We start from the raw sequence: 23,308 nt of genomic DNA, 5'->3' as shown, positions 1-23,308 counted from the left end.
GACGGTGACAGAGTCAGCTGGTCTCAGCTTCAAGGGGAGCAGGTAGGAGATGTGCCAAGTTTCTTGGGTAAGGGTGGCAATGGGGTTCCTTGGCTGGCCCAGGCTGGGGGAAGGTATCAGAGATCACTGTAGTTCAGAGACACTGGGACCAGGGGAGAGAAGTTACTGTGTGGAGAGATGCCCTCTTCACAGGGACACAGCTGTTGTGATGAGCTGGGAGAAAATTTGGGTCTGGGTATCTTCCTACATTGGATAGTCCTGGTAGGCCTTGACCCCCTTTAGCTAACCAAGCTCTGAAGGACAGAGTCAGCTTCAGAAGAATGATCCAAACCCACTGACTGCACTCCTGAGCCCCGGCACTGCCTGCTGCCTACTATTCCCCGGGCTGGACCGAGGGAGCTGTGGCAGAGGCCAGGCTGGCCCGGGTTACTCCCAGATGCATCCTCTCAACTCCCCCTTGTGCTTCAACCATCGCCCTCCCCATTCTCTGCTTTTTTGCCCCAGGTCAGGGCTGGGGGGCCAGGGAACTCTGGCCACCCTCACTTCTGCCCTTTCCACCCCTAGGGGGACCATGACCAGTACGGAGTCCTCACTGTTCACAACCGTAGGCCCCCACTCAGATCCTGACGACAGTGAGGTGGAGCTGGACTGCCGGTTTAATGAGGAGTTCAAGTTTATCCTGCTGCCCGTGAGCTATGCAGTTATCTTTGTGCTGGGCCTAGGCCTCAATGCCCTGACCATCTGGCTCTTCCTCTTTCACCTCCGACCGTGAGATGCGACAGCCACCTACATTTTCCACTTAGCTTTGTCAGATACTTTGTACGTCCTGTCGCTGCCCACCCTCGTCTACTATTACGCAGCTCGCAACCACTGGCCCTTTGACACTGGGCTCTGCAAGTTCATCCGCTTTCTCTTCTATTGGAACCTCTACTGCAGCGTCCTTTTCCTCACCTGCATCAGCGTACACCGCTACCTGGGCATCTGCCACCCGCTGCAGGTGGTGTGCTGGGTCCGCCCGCGCCTTGCTGGCCTTCTCTGCTTGGCAGTTTGGTTGGTCGTAGCTGGCTGCCTCGTGCCCAACTTGTTCTTTGTCACCACCAGCCCTAAGGGGGACATCATCTTGTGCCACGACACCACCCGGCCTGAGGAGTTTGACCACTACGTGCACTTCAGTTCGGCAATCAAGGGGCTGCTCTTTGGCGTGCCCTTCCTGGTCACTCTTGTCTGCTATGGGCTCATGGCCCGGCGCCTGTATCGGCCCTTGCCAGGGGCTGCCCAGTCATCTTCCCGTCTGCGCTCGCTGCGCACCATCGCTGTGGTATTGACTGTCTTTGCCGTCTGCTTCGTGCCTTTCCACATCACCCGCATCGTTTATTACATGGCAAGGCTGTTGGAAGCTGACTGCTGGGTACAGAACATCGTCAACGTGGTCTACAAAGTGACTCGGCCTCTGGCCAGTGCCAATAGCTGTCTGGATCCTGTGCTCTATTTGCTCACTGGGGACAAGTATCGACGTCAGCTCCGGCAGCTCTGCAGGGGTGGCAGGCCCCGGCTCCCCATGGCTGCCTCCTCTCTGGCGCTGGTGTCCCTGCCTGAGGACAGCAGCTGCAGGTGGACAGCTACCCCCCAGGACGGCGGCTTGGGCAGATAGATTGTAACGGAAGCCGGGAAGTGAGAGAAAGGGGGTGAGTGCAGGGCAGAGGGGAGGGAACCTTATAGTGACACCCGATCTGGCTGCTTTGTCCTCTTTCCTGAGCTCTGGAGAGAGGCCCTCACCCTGAGATTTAGGAGGAGCCAGAGAAATCACGTGCGACCCCATCTCCCCTAAACCCTTCAGTTGCCCTCTCCTTTTTAGCCAAAGACATAGCAGCCACTCTTCGTCCTCGACTTCTTTCTCTTTGTTTCTGTCCCCTTCCTGGGGCCACTGGTCCTGTTTCTTGGTCCTACAAGGCTGCTGGAAATCTCCCCCAGCCCTCCTTCTCCTGCCCTCTCCCCCCATGTCCTTGTATAGCATGCGTTCCTTCAGCCAGACCAGAGCATTTAACCGGAGGGGTGAAGAAGCTGGGGTGATCTCAGAATTGGCCTGACTCATCTGACAGTGATAGCCAGAATCAGGAAGTGGGGGCACCAGCATATCACAAATGCCTGGGAAGTGACATATGTAGTGCCCACACCCACTCCCTGGTTTCCCCTGGAAGACAGGATAGTCTTGTCCACCCAGGCGCTGAACTAGGGCACAGTCCCAGAGAGCCTGCCTGCCAGGGTCCCCATGTGCAGCTAGAGGCATGGCCCTGTTGAATGGTGTGTAGCCATGAGGTAGAGAGGGAGCCCCGAGTCTTCCCATGGGGTGGGGACCTTGAGGAGCCTCAGGGGGCAGGACCCAAGCTGATAATGGCCTTTGGAACAGGAATGGGACTGGCCCTTCTTAATGATGTTTGCTGAGAACGTATTTGACAGCTCTCCGGTACTTAATGAAAGGCAGAGTGGGTGGCTCAGAACGCAAGGGAGGAGCTCTCGTGTCTATGGCATAAGTTCCAGCACCAAAGGGTGGAGCAGGTTTGTGCAGAGATTGGGGTGGTGACAGGGACCAAGGCCCAGAGCTGACTCTCCACTGGTCTCTCCCCTTTCTCTAGCTCCTGCCCTAGATAAATGATAAATCTGTCACCAGCTCTTTCAGATCAGGTTTTAGGACTTCGAGGACAGGGCAAGGCACTGGGACTAGGACAACTCCCCTCGGAGTTTCCCATCCAGTCACTCCTCTCCAGCACTATCTTAGTGCTTACAGACTTCCAGGAGTGGGGGTGGGGTGTGGAATTTGGGGAGCTAACTCCCAAGCTTTGGGAAGTAAGAGTTTCTGGGAAGGCATTCGTGAGAAGGGTAGGCTTACACTTCCAGGCACCCTCTCTAAAATTGCCTTCCAGTCCTTTGGTCTCTTGAGTCTCCAGCCTTCCTTTCCTTTTGCCCCACTCTTGCTGACCTAGCTCTGATCCCTTGCTTGTCTCCTGGCTTCTAAGGGGTCTCTCTGGAGAGTAAGGTTAGGGCTGGTCTGCAGAAAAAAAAATGATTTCAGTGCCCCTGAGTCCCCCTTTGCATTCTTGTAAATGCTCCCTCTTCCTCTCTAGACATCAAGTACCCCTTCCGCTAGGAGTTAATGAACTGGCCTTCTTCTTACTAGCCTCCCAGTCTCATGGCCACTGCCTAGACTGTTGCATATGCTGTTCCTCATCGGCACTTACTCCCTTTTATTCTGATGACCACAGCCTCCTCGCCTATCACCTCTCCTACCCACCAGCCCTACCTATCAAAGCTGCTCTCTTCATCACAGCTGACCCAGGCTCCTCCATTTCTCCAGTCCATTGAAGTCCCCTATGCTTAACTGAGACTAACTGCCCAGACTTTGTGGTCTGCTACTTTTGGGCCACCTTCCCTCACACTCTAATTTTAAACACCTTGACTTTCACCTTGGGCCAGTCTTCTCTCTCCTAGGACTAGAGGGGATTGCAGGTGAAGCCAGAGCCCAAGGCTGGCTTGACCCACTGAAACTTGATGTGTTAGAACTTCATCTAAGCCCCCATTCCCCTTAGCCTGCTGAGTTCCTAGTGAACATTCCAGAGCAACTCTTTCCTGTCTTTTCTACCTTCTCAAGACCCCAACTTCATCCTCCCCTATGACCTCTTAAGAGTTACCTTGCCTCCTGAAAAACGGAGAAAATCTAATACCTCAGCTTCCCTCTGTTTCATTCACGATAACTCTACCTCTATATTCATTTTGTCTTTCTCCCTTTCTTCCCTGCAGTCCCAGAATAAGAAGTGGCCCTCTTTCCTTTTCCTTTGTTTATCCCTCTTCATTTTCAGTCTCTTCCGTAACTGATTTCATCTAGTCTTAAAAAACAAACTCTAGGACTTCCCTGGTGGTGCAGCAGTTAAGAATCTACCTACCAATGCAGGGGACACGGGTTTGAGCCCTGGTCAAGGAAGATCCCACATGCCGCGGAGCAACTAAGCCCGTGCGCCACAACTACTGAGCCTGTGCTCTAGAGCCCGTGAGCCACAACTGCTGAAGCCCGCGTGCCTAGAGCCCATGCTCTGCAACAAGAGAAGCCACCGCAATGAGAAGCCGGCACACCACAAGAAAGAGTAGCCCGCACTCGCCACAACTAGAGAAAGCACGCGTGCAGCAACAAAGACCCAACACAACCCAAAAATAAATAAATTCAAACAAACAAACAAAAAACAAATTCTATTCATCTTATTCATTTCACTCTCAAATATCTGGAAAGAATACCATGAATCCCATTTCCTCATCACAAAGTCACCCCTTAACTCTCTGGATCTGGTTTCCTTCCTACACTTTTCTGTACCTAGAACACAAATTGCCTCATAAGCAAAACCTTTAATGATCTTTTCTCTGCCTTCATCCTCTTTGACTTCTCTGCTTCGCTTGACCCTGTTGCATATCTTCTTTAAAAATTTTTATAAAAACCACATTAATAAATTCCACTATGACAACATTAAAGCAAAATTTGAAAGAAAATATTTACCTCAACTTCCCAACCCTAGACAATTGTTTTTATTTTTCCACATTCTGTGCTTTTCCAGTTTGTATAATCCATATATATATTTTTATATAAGTGCAATCATAGTGTACATATATTTTTTAATTCTTCTTTTAAAAAACTTAATTGCAGATACTCTCCTCGTGTTACAGTCTTTCATATTTATCATTCCAATGGCCACATAAAATTACATCCATCAGTAGATTATATTTTATTTGACTATTCCCCTATTACTGGACATTTAGGCGACTCCCAATTTTTCTGTGCTTTGAATATTTTAATGCATATAGCTGTTTTCTTCTTTGTAATCCTCTTCCTAGGACAAGTTCCCAGGGGTGAGATTACTAGATCAAAGAGCATGAATGTTTTTATAGAGCTTGATTTCCCAAAGGACTGCACAGTTTTCAACACCACAATGACATGTGAGTGTTCCAGTTCCCTTGCAGCCCCAGCATTGGACTTTATTAGAAATCTTTTTGGATGGCTTAAACATTAACTTATTAACTCCTTTCTTTGATTACTCATGGGATTGAACATTTTCCCATATGTTTACTGTTTGCATTTTCTCTTGGGTGAACTCTCTGTTCATATCCTTCTCCAATTGGTATCTTAGTGGTATTCTTATCTATCTAAATGTATTTTTATTTAACATACATGTTAACCCTTTGTCATATTTGATATAATTATTTCTTCCATTTATTGTAATACTTTTAACTTTAGTTTCTTATTTTATCCCCTTGCTTTAAAATTTCTCTCTTCCTACTTTACTCTCTCTTATTACTTCTTCTCTTTCTCTTTTACTCCCTAAGTAAACAGAGTTCCAAGATCTGTCATAGTCATAGCATTTGGGGATTATTTAATCCCCTCCCCTCATCTGAGCCTTGATTTTTCTCTTGGAGAGAACATATATGCATGTGAATACAATTCAGTTGACTCATAGTCCTTGAGAGTATCTCAGAAATCTTCTAGGGCCGGGGCACCCCCTCACTTTACAAAGGAGGAAACAGGCCCAGAGATATGACTTGCCCATGACTTAGTAAATTAGGGGCAGAGCAGAGACGAGGCTCCAGAACCCCTGAATTCCAGAGCTCCTTCCATTACGCCAGGCCAACTCAGTTCTATGTCTGACCTTTCTCCCAAGCTCCACCTCTATGTCTTCAGTTGCCCACTGGATAGCTTCACTGGATCTTCCGTTGTTACTTCCAACCCAAAATGTCAAAAACTAAACTCCCTGAACCAGTTTCCCTACCTGTCTTGCTCATTTGTGTTCATGGCATCTTCTTTTCTCAAGTCACCTAGGCTTGAAAACACTCAGGCAACTTTGACTCTTTGCCCTCCCTATTTCACAAGATTCTGACATTTCTTCCTTCATCATGTCAATTACAATTGGCCTTCCTTTATGGTCCCAGTGCTACCATTCTAATACTGGCTCTTGTCACCTTCTCCCTGACTGACTGTCACTGCCTCCCAACTGGTCTTCCTCGCCGCCAGTCTTTCCTAGCACGATATATACGGTGCATATTGCCAGATTAATTGGCCCCAAAACTGCTTTCAGTTTCACTCTCTCACTCAAAACTCTTTCATGGTTCCCCATTGTCTACAAGACAGGTTGAAATCCTTTTGTCAGAAATTCAAGAGCACTAATACATATGCCTCCCCATCATTAGCCTCACTTCTGCTCCCTTTGTCTTTACTCTTTAAAATTAAATCCCTCTTGCCAGGTGGATGAGAAGTTGATCTGTGAACTTAGTTCTCGTTTCTCCATTCTTTAGTCAAAGCTTGTGCTGTGTCAAAATAAAAGAAGAAATTCAAGAGTACTTTTTCAGTTTTATTTTCCATTCCTCCCCTGTACAAATCTCTCCAGCTATTTTGATCTCCTCATTCTTTTTCCAAATAAGACTTTTGCTTTCTCACCTCTCCACCTTTATTCTTCCTTTCCCATACTCTAGAATGCCCTCCCTTTATTTTCCCACTGTCTTTTTCCTACCCAGTGTCAAAGGCCAGGCTTAAGTCCCACTTCCTCTTTGAGGCCTTCTCTGCTGACTCTTACCCACAGTGACCTTCCTGGTCATTCCTACAGTAATTATTATCTATATCAGTCATTTGACACTTTTATTGTCTTTTGATATCGCTTATACTATTATCCTGAATTGTTATTTAAGTTTTTATGTGTGTTTGTTTTGAGTTCCTACCTGTAAACCCCTTGAGTTACTGTGATAGAGAGGAAAGAGCATAGAACTGAAAATCAGAAGAACCAAGTTGGAGCCCTGGTTATCAAGGTGGGGCTCAGGTATGTCACTTGGGTGAGTCACTCAGACTCTCTGAGCCACAGTTTCATCATCTGTAAAATGAAGATCATAATCTCAGCTTTAGATACTCCAGATTGTGGCAAGACTCTGCAAATCTAGACAGCTAAGCAAATATAAATATTTATTTTATCATCCCATTTGCTTAATAAATGGTGCTTAATAAATATTTTCTGAATAATTACATGTCAGTAATTCAGCTTAATGTTTCTTCTCCTGGGAATATTTCCATGTTAAGAGGCCACAGAGCTCAAGGAGCCTAAAGATCTAGGGGTACTTCAGGAGCAGTGGAGGTTGGGAGGGCATTGGAAAGATACTTTGAAGGAAAGTAGGCCTGTCCAGCATATCTCACATCCTACTACACTGGCTACTCACTGCTTGGCTTACCTGTAAGGGTAACCTGGATGTGGAGTGAAGGAGGTGGTACATCTGAGCTTTTGCTTTCCCCACATTTTCTACTACTGCATCCCACAATCCCTAACTGGTTATGCTAAATGCTTCACCTGAGACCTCTGTTCTCTTTCATTCATGTGATGAAAGCCAGTGTTTTGGTGAAGGAGGTGATGAGGAGTAGTAGAGAGAATAGCAATTTTAGTCAGATAACCAGATGTGGCTTTGAATCCTTGATCTGCTACTCACTAGCTGCATGATTTTGTACACGTTATTTAATCTCTCTGAGCTTCAGTTTCCTCATTGATAAACTGGAGATAGTAATACCTGTTTGGCAGGGCTGTTGTGAAGTGTCAATGGAGTAATGGATGAAAAACATCAGTTACAGTTCCTGTGGGTGGAAACCCCTTCTCAAAAGTTCTCAACTTTAGTGTAGCTGGACGAGGAACCAGAATTCTACATTTGGATTTGGTGCTGCTTAGAAGTGATAGTTAAGTACTAGCAAGGTAGTGAGAGCCCAGTAGCAATGTTGGACCCTGAAGTCTGTCTAGCCTGCACTGAGACTTCTCTGGGATGCTCATTTTCCTTATGGACAGCCCTAGTCATTTGGCATCAATGTTTAGTATCTGGGGAACTGTGAGAGACGCTGGGGAAGAGACACTTACGGAAATGGGAAAATAGTCCCTGATGTGGGTCCAGGCACACCAGTTCCTTACCCAGGCTGATCGCCTGTCACCTGAGATAGAAATATCTGTAGGGGATGGTGTCTGTGTGTGCCAAGCCCACCCCTCCCGCTCACCCAGTGCTTCCCTAGCATCCTGGAGGGACCGTGGCTCTGCTAGGGAAAAGGAAGAGACCTCAGGATGGTCCTGGCTGGCCTAGCTCCTGTGGCTCTGAGAACTTGGATAAGAGGCCTGTGGCATGGTAAGTGGGACTGCCTGGTTACAGGTTGAGGTGGAACATTCTTAAGTCCTGTTCTTTCTGGTCCATGAGTCTTACCTTGCTCTGGGGTCTTCCAGTCCAGGAAAAACCAGGCAAAGTAAAGGGCTGGTAGTGGCCACTAGGATGTAAACAGCAGGTAAATGGGCAATGATTGCAAGATCCAAACTGATGAGGGAGCAGATCAGACCAAATTTGTGCTGCCAGACGAACTTGACCATGTCCAGCCCTATTAAGAGCCCTCCAAACTCTCCAAGCCCCCTGGTCCTGGCCTTCTGCACAATCCAGCTCCTGCTTGTCCATCAGCCATGTCCACTTGTCCTTCAAACTTTCCCTCTATCATCTACCATACATTCCAGATCTATTTCTCTGCTTACCTGTCATCCCTGTCCACCTGCCCGCTCACCATCCCCCCACTCCTGCTCCCTGCCTGCCACCAGCTTTCCCCCCACTGCTTCCATTCATCCACCATCTTTTCCCTCTTGTCTCCTGTCTCCCTCCCTATTCATCATCCTTGAACTCTTGTTAAAACACTAGCTCACCCTCCCTTGTCCATATACTGTCTATATCTCCCCATACTCCGTGCATACAGCATCTGCAGCCTTCTACTGTTCCCCGTACACCATTCTTGTCCCCTTGCCCATTCACCATTCCTTCCATTATCTCTGTCTCCCCTCACCCCCACCATGCTACTACCACTCCCCTCCCAGAATGGAAAATTCTATGGTTCAAACACAGGCGATACTTCTCTAAGTCTGTAATGCTAATGCTTCCTCTGCCCCACTCCCCATACTTCCTTAAGATTTTGGACATATCATGCTTATTCCATGGCCCTCATTTCTCCTCTCCAGATAGTGAGGGTTAGAAAGTGGCTGAAATTAGCTAGATCTACTCATAACCAACATGACCCTGTTCCACCTCCCACCTCCACCTGTCCTTTCTGCCCCTGAGACTCTATCTCTTCCTTCTCCAGGGCACTCGGGGAACTTGAGACTCCTTGACTTTACTCTGTAGTACCAACTGAGATGATCAAAGGCCAGAGATGAGACTTCCCATGAGCACAAAAGTCACCCCAGATCTGGTCCTGGCCTTTGACCCTGGCTTCTTGCCATGCTCTCTTGGATCAGTACACATATATGGCAAGGTCGCTCAGGGGCCAGTGCAGAAATACCAGACTCTGGAAATGCTTAGGCTGCTTGAAACAAGGCATGATGCCCAGGAGCCTGAAGGAGACGAAGATCCCAGAACGGTGTTCCAACCAAAGGTACCACTAGCCTCTGGAAGCTCGCCCGATATTGAACGCATATAATTATGAGGATTTTCATCTCCCTGTCCTGTCCTGGTCCAGCCCCACATCTACCACCCACTGAAGGGGGCAGGCTCTGGAGTGGTAAGGACTGCCCCATCAGGTCTGAGCCCTGGGCCTTGCCCATTTGCCCTTTGATTCCCTCTCCTGGTATTACTAGAACATAAGGATGAAGAAAAGGTGAGAAGGGCTGCTATCCGGTCCTAGTGACACAGAGGTCCGGAGAAGGGAAACACCCCTCACATCACAGGCCACTCTGAGACTGCTGGGGTTGTGACCTCAGGGAGATGGCTGGTGGGAAGGGAGCGCTGTGGGTTTGTGGGGTGAGGAGCACCTGGGGTTAGATGTCTGTTGCGGCCGTTGCCCTGAGGCAGCCTGGTTCGAGGCTGTCCCCCTCTTTTAATTTTCTATTATAAAAATTTGCCCCCACACACAAAACTAGAGAATGCAAGAAATTTTCATTTTTGTTTTCATGTTTTATGTTCATCTTCAACAACTATTAACATTTTGCCATACTTGTTTCATCTATCTCCCAGCTCTTTTTTTCCCCCCTTGGAGTATTTTAAAGCAATTCTAAGGCATCATGTCATTTCACCCCTAAATTTCACCATGCATCTACAAAAATTTGGATGTTTTCTTCGATAATAACAATGCCATTATCACCCTTAACAAAATTAATACTCCTCTAAAAATATCTAATATCCAGTCCATATAAATATGTCTTTTTATACTTGTGGGCCAAAAAGTTCCTTCAGTTTTTAAATAAAAATAAAGGACACATTTTTCATTTTCACCAAGAACTTTATTGAACAACGTATTCACCGTTTTGTTCCACTACCTTCTGCCATTTTTCAGGCAACTTCATAATTCCATCTTCCCAAAACTTTTTTTTTTTCTTCCCAAAACTTTTAATCTTTTTGAGCAATGAACTGTTCCAGGTGCCTTTTACAGTCTTCCAGGGAATTGTAAGTTTTTCCATTAAGAGAATTTTGTAAAGACTGAAATAAATGGAAATCTGAAGTTGCAATGTCTGGTGAATACGGCGGATGAATCAGAACTTCCCAGCCAAGCTGTAACAGTTTTTGCCTGGTCATCAAAGAAACATGCGGTCTTGGGGTATCCTGATGGAATATTATGCATTTTCTGTTGACTAATTCCAGACACTTTTTGTCGAGTACTGCTTTCAGTTGGTCTAATTGGGAGCTGTACTTGTTGGAATTAATCATTTGGTTTTCCGGAAGGAGCTCATAATAGAGGACTCCCTTCCAATCCCACCATATACACAACATCACCTTCTTTGTATGAAGACTGGCCTTTGGTGTGGTTGGTGGTGGTTCATTTCGCTTGCCCACGATCTCTTCCATTCCACATTATTGTACAGTATCCACTTTTCATCACCCATCCCAATTTATTTTTCAAATTTATTTGTTATTTTTTATTTTTTTAAATTATAATCATTTTATTTTAAATTTTTATTGGCGTATAGTTGCTTTACAATGTTGTGTTAGTTTCTGCCGTACAATTTGTTTTAGAAACAGAACGTTTTAGTTACGTTTAAGTAGAGAATCACATGCGGAAATACGGTCAAGAAGGTTTATTTCACTTAACTCATGTGGAACCCAAACATCAAAGCGATTAACATAACCAAGCTGGTGCAAATGATTTTCAGCGCTTGATTTGGATATTTTGAGTATGTCGGCTATCTCCCGCGTTGTATAACGTTGACTGTTCTCAATTAATGTCTCGATTTGATCGCTATCAACTTCAACTGGTCTACCCGACCGTGGAGCATCGTCCAGTGAGAAATCTCCAGCACGAAACTTCACAAACCACTTTTGACACGTTCGACCAGTCACAGCACCTTCTCCATACACTGCACAAATCTTTTTTTGTGTTTCAGTTGCGTTTTTACCTTTCTTGAAATAATAAAGTATAATATGCCAAAAATGTTGCTTTTTTTCTTCCATCTTCAAAATCAAAATAGCTACACAAAAATTCACCAATTTTGGTAAGTTTTTTTTTAATGCACGCTGATATGACAGCTGTCACAATACAATCTAACAAAATTGTTTCGAATGAAGTTAAAGACAGCTAAGTGCTACTAGAGCCATCGTATGGAAAAAACCGAACAAACTTTTTGGCCAACCCAATAGTTGGTTAATTTGAATCAGGATCTAAACAAGGTCCACTGATTTTATTTGGATATTATGTCTGTTAAGTCTCTCTCTTTAATTGTTCATTGTAAAATAAAACCCAGATACAGAAAACCACCTAAAACAAATATGGCTTAATGAATTATTATAAGACAAATACCTTGTGACCACTGTTAGGTCAAGAAATAGAAGTTTTTCACCCACCCCGGAAGCCTCCCATGTGCCCCATTACAGTCACAACTCTCTTTCTCCTCCCAAAGTAACCATTATCTTTGACATTTAGAGGAATTGTTCACTTGCATTTCTATGGTTTTATTACCCAAACACACTTCCCTAATGACTATGGTTTAGTCTTGTCCATTAAAAAGATTATTATAACCCTTAAAATTTCTTTTTTGTAAACGTTTTATTTGAGAATAATTTTAGATTGATAGGAGAGTTGCAAAGATAGTGTGGAGAGTTCCCTATACCCTTCACCCAGCTTCCCCTTATGTTACCATCTTATGTAACCATAGTATAGTTATCACAGCTAGGAAACCAATATTGTAACATTACTGTTAACTCCAGACTTTATTCGAATTGCACTAGTTTTTTTCTACTAATGTCCATTTCTGTTCCAGGGTGCCATCAAGTCCCATGTTGTATTTAGTCATCGTGTCTCCTTAGTCTTCTCCAGTCTGTGACAGTTTCTTGGTCTTTCCTTGTCTTTTATGACCTTGGCATTTTGTAAGAGTTTAGGTCTGTTTTAGTTTCCAGCTTCCCCCTCCATCCCTTTCTTTTCCTGATCATTTATCTATTGAACAACCCACATTTGACCTGGAGAATCTCCCACAGCCTGGACTCCGCTTGCTGCGTGTCTGTATTTCCCCCAGATTGGCAGTTGGATTCAAACACTGGATCAGATTCAGGTTTGAGCCCTTCAGCAAGATCTTCATTTACTTTTAATACAGAACAATCCCACTTCCTACCCTCCTTTTTCCCCTGCCATTGACCTGTCAAAGACTGTTCTCCCTTGGAGTTAGCCTGTCTTCCAGACCTCAGCACCACCTCCCATGAGCAGGGGTGAGCCCCACGTACAGGCCAAAGTGAGGAGGGGGGGCAGCAAAGCCCTCATTCTTCTTTCTGACTCCCATCTCTTACCTTGTTATAACTTCATGCCCAATGAAGCAAATTGAGTTGTTGTTTTTTTTGTTTTGTTTTGTTCTTTGTTTTTGTTTGATTTTCACACCTGAAGTCGGTATGCTTCTAAAGGGATACGGACCATATCTTATTTTTAAATGCATCTTCCTATAATGCCCGGAAAGTCCTAGGTCCTCAGTATTAAATAAACAATCAGTGAGTGAGTAACTTAGTTTGAGGTCTGTGGTTTCTTCTGGGTAATTAGATCACAGGAGTCCTATGGAAGAGTGTGTCTTGGGGACATGAGTGGGGGGACAAAAGGCTGTACAGAAATAGAGGACAATGGGCACGTTGCAAAACAGGAAAAGAAGAATGAGAGGAAGGAAGGCAAGTGTTGACCTTTGAGTCGGTTTGGCAAAAGACAGAGTTCTGCATACTTTGCCTTCTCTGAACCTGGAGGGCTGTCCCCACTCCAGCTCTTCCTGCTAATTGAATATCAGCCCGGCCCTGTAGCAAGCTTGAGCATTCAGGCATTACAGCATCTCCTGCAATCTGTGTTGACATCCCTGTGCTTGAAGGTGAGGACTAGCCCCTGGCAATACAGGGGAGATTAGCATTCTGTCTTTCCAGAATAGGATTTTCTGAGGCGACATTAACTCCCTCTTCATGCCCTCTCGTCCTTGTAAATTGTCTTCCTCAGGACTGCTACTAGATTAACTCTTAATAATTTGTGCATTTTCAGTTTTTCCCCTTTATTTCCTCCCACCCCCTCACCCCCCCCAAAAAGAGGTCAGTTGTTGAGAAGACACTCAAGCTACAGTGTTGATCTGTACACATATATTTTCCTTTTAACAGCAGATTGCATCCTTTGTTTTCATATTTTAATGTTTAAAATGTCATAGACTTCCATATAATAATAGTTGTATTTTTAATATCCATTGCTTGAGAAATATATAACAAACGAAACAACTATGGCTATACATCATGACAGTATACATCGTGACATTTGAAAAAAAAATATGTGTAAGCATATTTTTTGTTCATTCTAGACAGTGCTTGGCCATATAGGAATTTCCAGAACCCTTGTAATAATTAAGTTAATCCCTGCCCCCCACAGTGGTCTGCTGCTTACAGGTTAGAAACAATGGCTTGTTTGCTTTTTTCAAAATGAAAGTTGATTTTTTTCCTGATTATAAAAATAATTCATGTAATTCATAAAAATTTCAGACTATGCAAGGAAACATAAAGGAAACAAAAATGACTCATAATCTCACAATCCAGAAATAACAACTGTTAACTGTTCACATCCTGGTATCTCTCTTTCTTGACTTTTTCCTGTATGAATATAGAGATAAATATTGTGTCACTGTGAAGAGTTTGGGCTCTTGAGTCCAACATATCCCAGTCTGTACCTCAGCTTTGCCACTTAAGTGAACTATGGCAAATTACTTAACTGCTTAGTGCCTCAGTTTCCTCATCTCTAAAAGATGAGTATAATACCTACCAATACCATTGGGTTGTCATGAGGGTAAGTAATTAATGTAAAGCTTTTTCTTCAGTGCCTTGTTTATTTATATGCTCATATTTAAAGCTCAATAAATGTTAGTTATATGTATAATTTCTTAATCAAAATGAAATCATATTCTCTGTACTGTTTTGTAACCTGTTTTTTCACCTAAGAGTATATCATGGACATCTTTTCATGTCAATTTTCTTCTGTCACATCATCATTTCATTGTATGGATATGCCATGATTCATTTAACCAATCTCCTATTATGGAGGAAGCACTAATTTTTAGACATGCCTCTTTCACTATCTGGTCAGACTTGAAGGCCCCCTATATACTAGACCTGGCAGGGCTGCTGCTTAGTTTCACCTCCGCTCAAGCTCAGGAACGTTTAAACACAAGCCAAGTCCGGGGCTGAGGTGAAGTATAGAAAAATGGGTCTTGAAAGGTGTGGATCACTGAGATCAGCCTGTACCCAGGAAAGATCAGTACAAGCAATCTGTTGTATCAATACTTTGGTTTCTATGCTTTCATATTGTTTTCTTTTCTTTTTGAGAAAAAAAAATTTTTAATCTAGTCTCACCTGAACTAAAAATGAGAGTGATTGCAATTCCCTAGGCCAGAGACTTCCTTGGTAAGTGGGTGGTCCTGGTCACCATGAATTGTATCAGAGAAAATGGAGTGATGGCCAAAAGAAATTAGGAAACCTGGGAATGTGAGAACTGATTGTTAGTAAGTACACTGATCCTTTCTTTTCTTCCCCCACCCTTTTTCTTTTTAACATGACCTCACAGAATTGTACTAATTGTAATCCTTGGTTGATGACACACTCTCATTGTTTATGGATGTCCCCCTTCCCTCTCATCTATCTATCTATCTATCTATCTACCTGCCTATCATCTATCTATTTATCTACCTATCATCTATCTATCTATCTATCTATCTATTTATCTATCTACTTTTGCAGTAGGAATTGCCCTCTTAAGCACTACACATGAGAAGTACTGTCTTGACCCTGTGTCACAACTTAGCAGCTACTTGTCTGGTCTTGGCCTTCACTTCCTTCTCAGACATCTGAAGGTATCTTCTTCTTCTTCTTCTTCTTTTTTTAGTTTATTTTATTGAAGTGTAGTTGAGTTACAATGTTGTGTCAATTTCTGCTATACAGAAAAGTGATTCAGTTATACATATATATTCTTTTTCATATTTTTTCCATTATGGTTTATCACAGGATACTGAATACAGTTCCCTGTGCTACACAGTAGGACCTTGTTGTTTATCCATTCTATATATTGAAGATATCATCTTGATGCTACAGCTTTGGTAATAGAGTTCTTCTTTTCCTTATCTTCAGTCCCTGACCTGGTAAGGATTCATGACAGCAGCATCAAATCCTTAGGTGAGTTCTGTCACAATAGGATGTGGATGGCAAATAGCCAAAGCAGGTCATGGGGAAGGATGGACAGGCATCAATATTCCCTAAAGCCGATGCCTTGTCCTATGGAGAGCTGGATGTCAGAAATGAGTTGAAGTTCTAAGATCTGGGAAGTCAGCAAGGTGTGGAGGTCAAGGCAAGAATAAACCAAAAGGCAAGGCCATTCCAAAATGGCCTTATCCCCCAGTGACACTGCCTGCCTCTGGCTATCTGCCTATTCCTTTCTAAGCGTGTTTTGCACGCTAAACAATTGGATGAATTCATGCTGTGTGGTGTGTGCAGAAATAGCCAAACTGTGGGTGGCAGGAATCAAGGATTTGTTTAGTGCAGTGGGAGTGAAAACCAGAGTTTGCAAAGAAAGAACCCGTCATATCACCGAACATGGCTGGGCAGATGCTAACTAGGAAGCTGCTTCAGTTTCCCTGATGCCACTGGACTCTGAGGGACCAAGCACTGATCAGTCTGAAGAGGAACGGTTTATTGGTTGCAAACTGGTGCCTAAGCACCCTCAAGGGATTCTTTCTAACTCATAAGTCCAGGCACATTTATCTTATACTTTATAGCCCTGATATAGTCGTTTACCTCGCAGGCCCCCTGATGTTGCTGGAAGATTTTTCTTCCCCATCCTTTTCACCTTTGATGCCAGAGAGTCATAAAGAGTCATCAAGTTCTTCATCTTATCTTCTAGGAGAAGCTAACTGGTGTGGCTTGACTTTTTCAAGGCCCCACCTTTGTCTTATAAGGTAGAGTACACTTGCTGAAGTTTCTGTAGCTGCTGGGAGGTGAGTGAAGAGGGCTTCCCTCCCTACTGCAGGGTAGTGGGGAATTACATCAGCTTGTGTTGTCCTCTCCTGTTCTAAAAACAAAACTTTGCATAAGGTTTGTTCGGCCTGTGGGAATGGCTGAACAAACCACGTACATGCAGGAGACATGGAGATGCAAGAGGGGCCAAACCCTACAAGCTGAGCTACCAGTTGCCAACTCAAATGTCTCTAGGGACCAGGGGTACTAGAAATGAGGGAACAGGCTGAGAGTTATAATAGGATATGGTGGGGATTGTGGTGAACTAGAGAGGGCATGCTCCTTCTAAAGGCCTTCAAAGTTAGTTTTTCCAACTTTTTCTTGTAAAAAAAAATTCAAGCATACAGGAAAGTTGAAAGAATAGTATAATACACACCTGTATATCATCTACCTCTTCAAGTCAACAATTGTCAGTATTTCACATATTTATTTTATCTGTCTCTCTCTATAGGAATGTATGTACATATGTATGTATATATGTATGTGGGTTTTCTTTTTCTGAACGATTTAAAATTTTTAAAATGACAATAACTGGACTGTCTAAACAAAACACAACTGCAGACAGATTTAGCCCAAGGGCTGCTCATTTGTGACCACTGGGGAAGGACTGGACACAGACCAAGTGTGGGGAGCGAAGAGGAAGTCTTCGGAGTCCAGTTAACACCCAGTTAACACTGAGAGCTCCTACGCGGAGCAAAGGGGGGACCAGCAGAAATGGGCATGGCCTTCCCACTCCTCCCCTATCTTCTTGTTTCTGAAAAGAATATATAATCTTTTTCAGATCGGCTAGGGTTCTACTTTTTCTTTTCTTTGTGTTTTTGTGAGATGTATCATATGTATAAAAGAATTGAAATAATAATGAAGACATTATTATGATATATTGTTCTATATTATTCATTTTTATAATTATAATATATAATAACTAATATTTCTATAATAATGAGGACACACGTGTATTTACCACCCACCTAAAGAAATAATATGCTACCAGTAGCTTCGAAGACCCCTGAGTGCCTCTCCCTAATCTCCTTCCCCTCATCTCCTCCCCTACCTTGAATAACCTCTATACTGATGTGTTTGTCTGTCATTCCCTTTCTTTTATTTGTAGTTTTATCACGTATGTTGTTTAGTTTTGCCTACTTTTGTGTATATATGTGTGTGTGTGTATATATATATATACACACACACAAACACACATATATATGGTATTTCTCTCTGACTTGATTCTTTCCACTCAACACTAAGATTTTGAGTTTCATCTTTGTTGACATATGTAGCTTTGCTTTTTGTATTCCATTGTATGAATATGGGTGGATGTACCATGGTGTTTATTCATCCATGGTCTTATTTATGGACATTTGGGTTGTTTCCAGCTTGTTTTTGCTATTACGAACCCTGTTTCTAGGACATTCTTATCCATGTCTTGTAGAGCTCATGCGTAAAAGTTTCTCTAGGGTATATGCCTAGGAGTGGAATTCCTGAGTCATAGGTTCTGTGCAGATTCGGTTTTACTAGGACATGCTAAATTGTTTCCCAAAGTGATTATATCATATGCTTTCAGCAGAGTGTGGGTACACATTGCCTCATATCCTAACACTTGGCTTTAACTGACTTTTAAATTCTTGCCAATCAGTTTAGTGTCAAATGCTACCTTGTTGCAGTTTTAATTTGTATTTCCCTAATTACTAAAGAAGTTGAGCATCGGTTCTTATACTTATGGGCCATATTTCTTCTGGAAAATATCTGCTTACATCTTTTACTAATTTTTTTATTGGTTATCTTTTACTTAATGATATGTAGGAACTCTTGACACAGTCCATATACTAATCCTTTGTCAGTTGGGTGCTGTGAACGTCAGTATACCAATTTATAATAAGGAATAGAGTACCTGGCCTCTAGGGCCAGAATGCGCTCAAATCCCAGCTCCACCCTTCACCAACTGTGTGATCTCAGGCAGTTAACCTCTCTGTGCCTCAGTTTCCTTAACCTCTTTGAGCTTCATTTTTCTCATCCGTGGAGTACCTAACCCACAGAGTTACTGTGCCAATTAAATGAGTTAATATATGTAAAGTACTTAGGATGGTACCTGGCCCCTTTTAATCAACATATGCATTTCAATAGAATGGTCCTTGGGGGCAGGGATTTTGTTTTGATTCGTCTACTAATTTATCCTAGGGACCATTAACAGTGCCTGGCACATAGTAGGTGCTCAGTAATATTTGTTGAATGATCTTTCTCCTCGTTTGAAGATTGTCTTTTCTCTTTCTTTAGAGATTTTAAAAAGTTCTTAGTTTTAATGTGAATGTATCAATCCTTTGTGCGTTGTTTTAATAAAAATTTCTCCATCTGAGAGTATGAAGATACTTTTCTATACTTTCTTCCAAAATTTTAAAAGTTTGTTGTTCTTAAAAATTTTTTAATAACTTTGGGAGAAAGACAGAGATGCAAAAATAGCAGGTTTAGTTACTTACAGAAAACGTTAAAATCACCACAAAAGTCGATTTGAGTGCTTTTCAGTCTGTAAATGGGATTAGACTAAGCCTCTTAGCTCCTCTTCAAGCTCATTCCTCCATGTTCTTAGCCTCAGGGCTGAGTGTTCCGTTCTAGGCCTTCCCTCCTCACCTCTTTAGCCTCATGTTTTCTCTAAAATTTCTTAAAGTCAATTATTCATAGAAGGACATAAGTAAAATCTATTTTATATCTCATTCATTCATTCAACAAATACTTATTGTGTGCCAACTATTGTATACAGTGTTCTAAGTGCTGGGATTTCAGCAGTGTACTAAACAAGGTCCCTGTCCTCATGATGCTTATATTCCAGGGAGGGATGACAACAACAAAAAAATAAATATATAATGCCAAATGGTGATATATTCTGTGAAGTAAAAGAAATCAGAGTAAGGGGGATGGGGATGGGGCTGCCATTTTAGGTAGATTGGTCAGGGAAGGCATGTGGCTATCAAGGGGAAGAGCCATTCCAGAGAGAGGGAACAGCAAATACAAAGGCCCTGAGGCAGGAGCATACTTGTTCAAGGAATTTATTCAAGGAACAGCAAGCAGATCCTGTGGCTGGAGTGGAGTTAACAACAAGTAGAGAAAATAGTAGGAAGTGGAGTTAGAGAGATGGTGGTAAGGTTAACCATGGTAAGTCACTGAGGAAATAAGTTATCTTGAATCATCAATGGCTACGTATTGGGTAGAAGCAAGGCCTAGGGCTGGCTTCCTATTCTGGTCTCCTGGTCTCTGGTTTCTCTTCCCTTCTATACTACTACCCACTTAATCTTTTGAGAATTCCTTCTGTACTACCACTTTCAGGGGTCCTCTATTGCTTATGAGATAAGGGCCAAATTACACAGCCTCTGAAACCTTACTCATGCTGTTCCTCTATCCAGAACACTCTCTCACCTCTTCTTTGCTCAAGGTCACATGATCAATACAGTCAAGACAAGAAGCCAGTTGTCTTGACTCCAGTCATAATAATCAGAGCATGTTAAAATAAGAATGATTTGTTAATTAGGATGTAGGTTCAGTGAATGTGACAGAGATCCAAAATAAAATGTAGTTTACATAAGATAAAGATCTACTTCTCTCTCTTTCAGACCCAAAGATGAAGTGGCTATTGTGCCAGGCTACTCAGTGAAGTTGTCAGGGGCCCAGGCCCCTCCATCCCTAGGGTGTTGCCTTTATTTGCGTGATCCAAGATGGCAGCCTCTAAATGACCTCTCTGCTTTGGTATTTGTCCTTTTTTTAAAATATTATTTTATTTTATTTTATTATTTATTTATTTTGCCTGCGTTGGGTCTTCATTGCTGCGTGCAGGCTTTCTCTAGTTGCAGTGAGTGGGGCCTACTTTCCGTTGTGGTGCATGGGCTTCTTATTGTGGTGGCTTCTCTTGTTGTGGAGCATGGGTTCTAGGCATATGGGCTTCAGTAGTTGTGGCACGCAGGCCCCCTAAAGCGTGCGGGCTTCAGTAGTTGCGGCGTGTGGGCTCAGTAGTTGTGGTTCACAGGCTCTAGAGTGCAGGCTCAATAGTTGTGGCGCACGGGCTTAGTTGCTCCACGGCATGTGGGATCTTCCTGGACCAGGGATCGAACCCGTGTCCCCTGCATTGGCAGGTGGATTCTTAATCACTGCACCACCAGGGAAGTCTGGTATTTGTCCTTTTAAATTCTATTTTTTACAAGGCAACTAGAGGAAGGCTTCTAAACTATAAGTCAGATTTTGTCATTCCCTTGCTCAGAACCAATAATGAGGAAGATCTCAAGACAGACATGAAGTGATTTCCAGGATATACTTTAAGTGAAAAAAGTAAGATATAGAATAGCATATACAGCTATGCAACCTTTAGTCAAGAAGAAGAGGGATATGAATATATATGTGTACATACAAATATATCATATAAATGCTTCTAATTGGAAAAAGAACTCTAGAAGGAAAAAAAAAAAACAAATTAACCTTCCCCGTAGAGACAGGGAAGGAAAAGTTCAGAGGGGGTGGAGTTGGAAGTGAAGCTTATCAATACACTGCATTATGTGAGCTAATAAGTGTGGACAGGATGATAGAAATAGAAAAACATCCTTGTACAACTTCTGATGAAATAATTGTGACATGTAATGATCATCACTGACTGCTATAACCATGAGGTGAAGGTTGATATGGAATGTTGCAATGAAAAGATCAGGCTATGGCCACCTGCATTTCAGATTAATCTCAGAAGCACTAAAAGGGGGATAACCTCAATGTGAAGCATGTACCCATCAAGTACTCTTACCTTCAAAATTGAACCTGAATCTAAACAAGCCTCTGGCTAACTTCCAGTTTACAGAAAATAGGAAGGATAAAGGAACAACTTAAAAGATGCCATGAGGAAGCTAACAGACAAATCCAGAATATGGGACTTTTTATAAGACAATGGTCTGGTTTCTTCAATAAGTCAATGGTTTGAAAAAAGTTGGGGGCTGGGGGAGAGGACAGCTCTAGATTAAAATAATTGATGGGACATCATAAACCAACTGTAAAAAAAACTATTTTGAAGGCAAGGAGGGAAATGTGACTATGGACTGAGTATTAGATGATACTAAGGAATCATAGTTAATTTTTTTTTGGTGTGATAATGGCTTTATTGTTATATAAGAAAATGGTCATATTTTTTAGATGTGCCATACATAGGGGTGAAATTTGCTTTAAAGCACTTCAGCTTAAAAAAAAGAAAAGTTGGGATAGATGAAGCAAGTGGCATTATCTTAACAGTTGTGGAATCCAGAACTTCCATAGGAGTTCATGATTACTATTCTCTCTAGTTTTGTATGTGTTTAAAATTTTTCATACTAAAAAAAAAACTAAACCTTCCAACAACTCCTCATCTCACTTAGTAGAAAATCCAATGCTATCACATTGTCTTATGAGATCCTACTTGATTAGCCCCTGTCTACCTCTGTCACCTCATCTTTCATTCTCCTGTTGTTCATTCCACTTCAACCAGTTACCAGGCAATCTTTTTAAAAAATTTTTTTAAATTGAAATGTAGTTGATTTACAATGTTGTGTTAGTTTCAAGTGTACAGCAAAATGATTCAGTTATATATACATCTATATCTATTTTTTTCAGCTTCTTTTCCCTCATAGGTTATTACAAAATATTGAGTATAGTTCCCTGTGCTATACAGTAGGTCCTTATTAGTTATCTATTTTATATAGAGTAGTGTGTATCTGTTAATACCAAACTCCTAATTTATCCCTACCCCCTTCCCGCTAACCCCGCTTTCCTCTTTGGTAACCATATGTTTGTTTTCTATGTCTGCCAGGCAATCTTGTTATTCCCTGAACATGCTAGGCTCTTTGTCCTTGCTGATCCCTCTGTTAGAACTGTTCTCCCCCCCATGCTAACGTGACTGGATGCCTCACTTCATTCAAATGTCTGTTCCAACAACACCTTTCCAGGGAAGGCCTCCCTCACCACCCTAGCTGAAATAGGACTCCCCATCACACACTGGTCCCTTATTGGCTTTATTTTTCTTCATGGCACTTATCACTATCTGAAGATGCTTGCTTAATCTGCCTCCCCTAACTAGAATGTAAATTCTGTGAAGGCAAGGTCTCTGTTTTACTCAGTGCTCCAATCCTAGCATCTAGAACAGTGCCTGTCACATAGTAGGAACTCCATAAAACATTTGTTGAAATGGCAAAAGAATAGTGTCGTGACAGTTTAAAGCCCTGAGTGACTTGGCACAGATAGCAATTCATGCCGACACATTTGCTGAACTGCTAATCCTCTAGGAACAGCGTGTGCTGTGATGCTCTGTATGTGTCATATGGTGGGAGAGATCTTGGGGATAAGGAGTGAGGCATCTCCCAGACTCTGCTTGTCTTCAGGGAGGACTTGTTTGCACCGATGTTTTGGGGCTGTGTCTCCAGGCTGTTGGGTTTGTCAAGGGGGTGGAGTTCCCCTCCAGCTATCAGCATGACTGCTCTGTTTTCTGACTCACCAGTTCCCAGTTCTGGGTCATCCCTAAACTCAGTTTTCTTCCAGTTACTGGGGAAAAAAGGCAAACTGGCTATTGAGAAAAAGCACCAGGTCCTGAGAACCAGAGATTAGGCTCTAAAAATTTCTTAGTTTTTCCTCAGACATTATGCCTTGAGACTGTGGTGTTTTTTGTGGAGGCATAAAAAGTGGGGGACTCCATGTGATAGCCTTGGACCTGGGGGCAGCAGTGAGTCTGAGGGTCTCTTCCCACCCCCAACAAGGAACCCTGCCCCTCATCTGTATTCCCTCCAACCTCTTTGCATTGTCCCTCTTG

General features: G+C 42.9%; 2 protein-coding genes across 2 annotated transcripts; one reads left to right on the top strand and one right to left on the bottom strand.

The window, feature by feature from the left end:
* Window positions 1–436: 436 nt before the first annotated feature.
* P2RY4 (pyrimidinergic receptor P2Y4) lies at window positions 437–1,651 on the top strand (the record flags this gene model as incomplete). The annotated part of the gene is given in 2 exon segments (XM_082446031.1): window positions 437–769; window positions 773–1,651. Coding segments are annotated over 2 exon segments (1,212 nt in total).
* A 28-nt stretch (window positions 1,652–1,679) lies between these two features.
* LOC309652357 (acyl-CoA wax alcohol acyltransferase 1-like) lies at window positions 1,680–21,642 on the bottom strand. The gene is given in 4 exon segments (XM_082446094.1): window positions 1,680–7,987; window positions 8,251–8,311; window positions 8,315–8,356; window positions 9,323–21,642. Coding segments are annotated over 4 exon segments (315 nt in total). The 5' UTR covers window positions 9,401–21,642; the 3' UTR covers window positions 1,680–7,853.
* Between the last annotated feature and the right edge of the window lie 1,666 nt (window positions 21,643–23,308).

Source organism: Balaenoptera physalus (genome assembly GCF_965194825.1).
Source record: "Balaenoptera physalus genome assembly, chromosome: X".
Lineage (NCBI taxonomy): Eukaryota > Metazoa > Chordata > Mammalia > Artiodactyla > Balaenopteridae > Balaenoptera > Balaenoptera physalus.
This window is presented reverse-complemented; position numbering and strand designations above follow the sequence as displayed.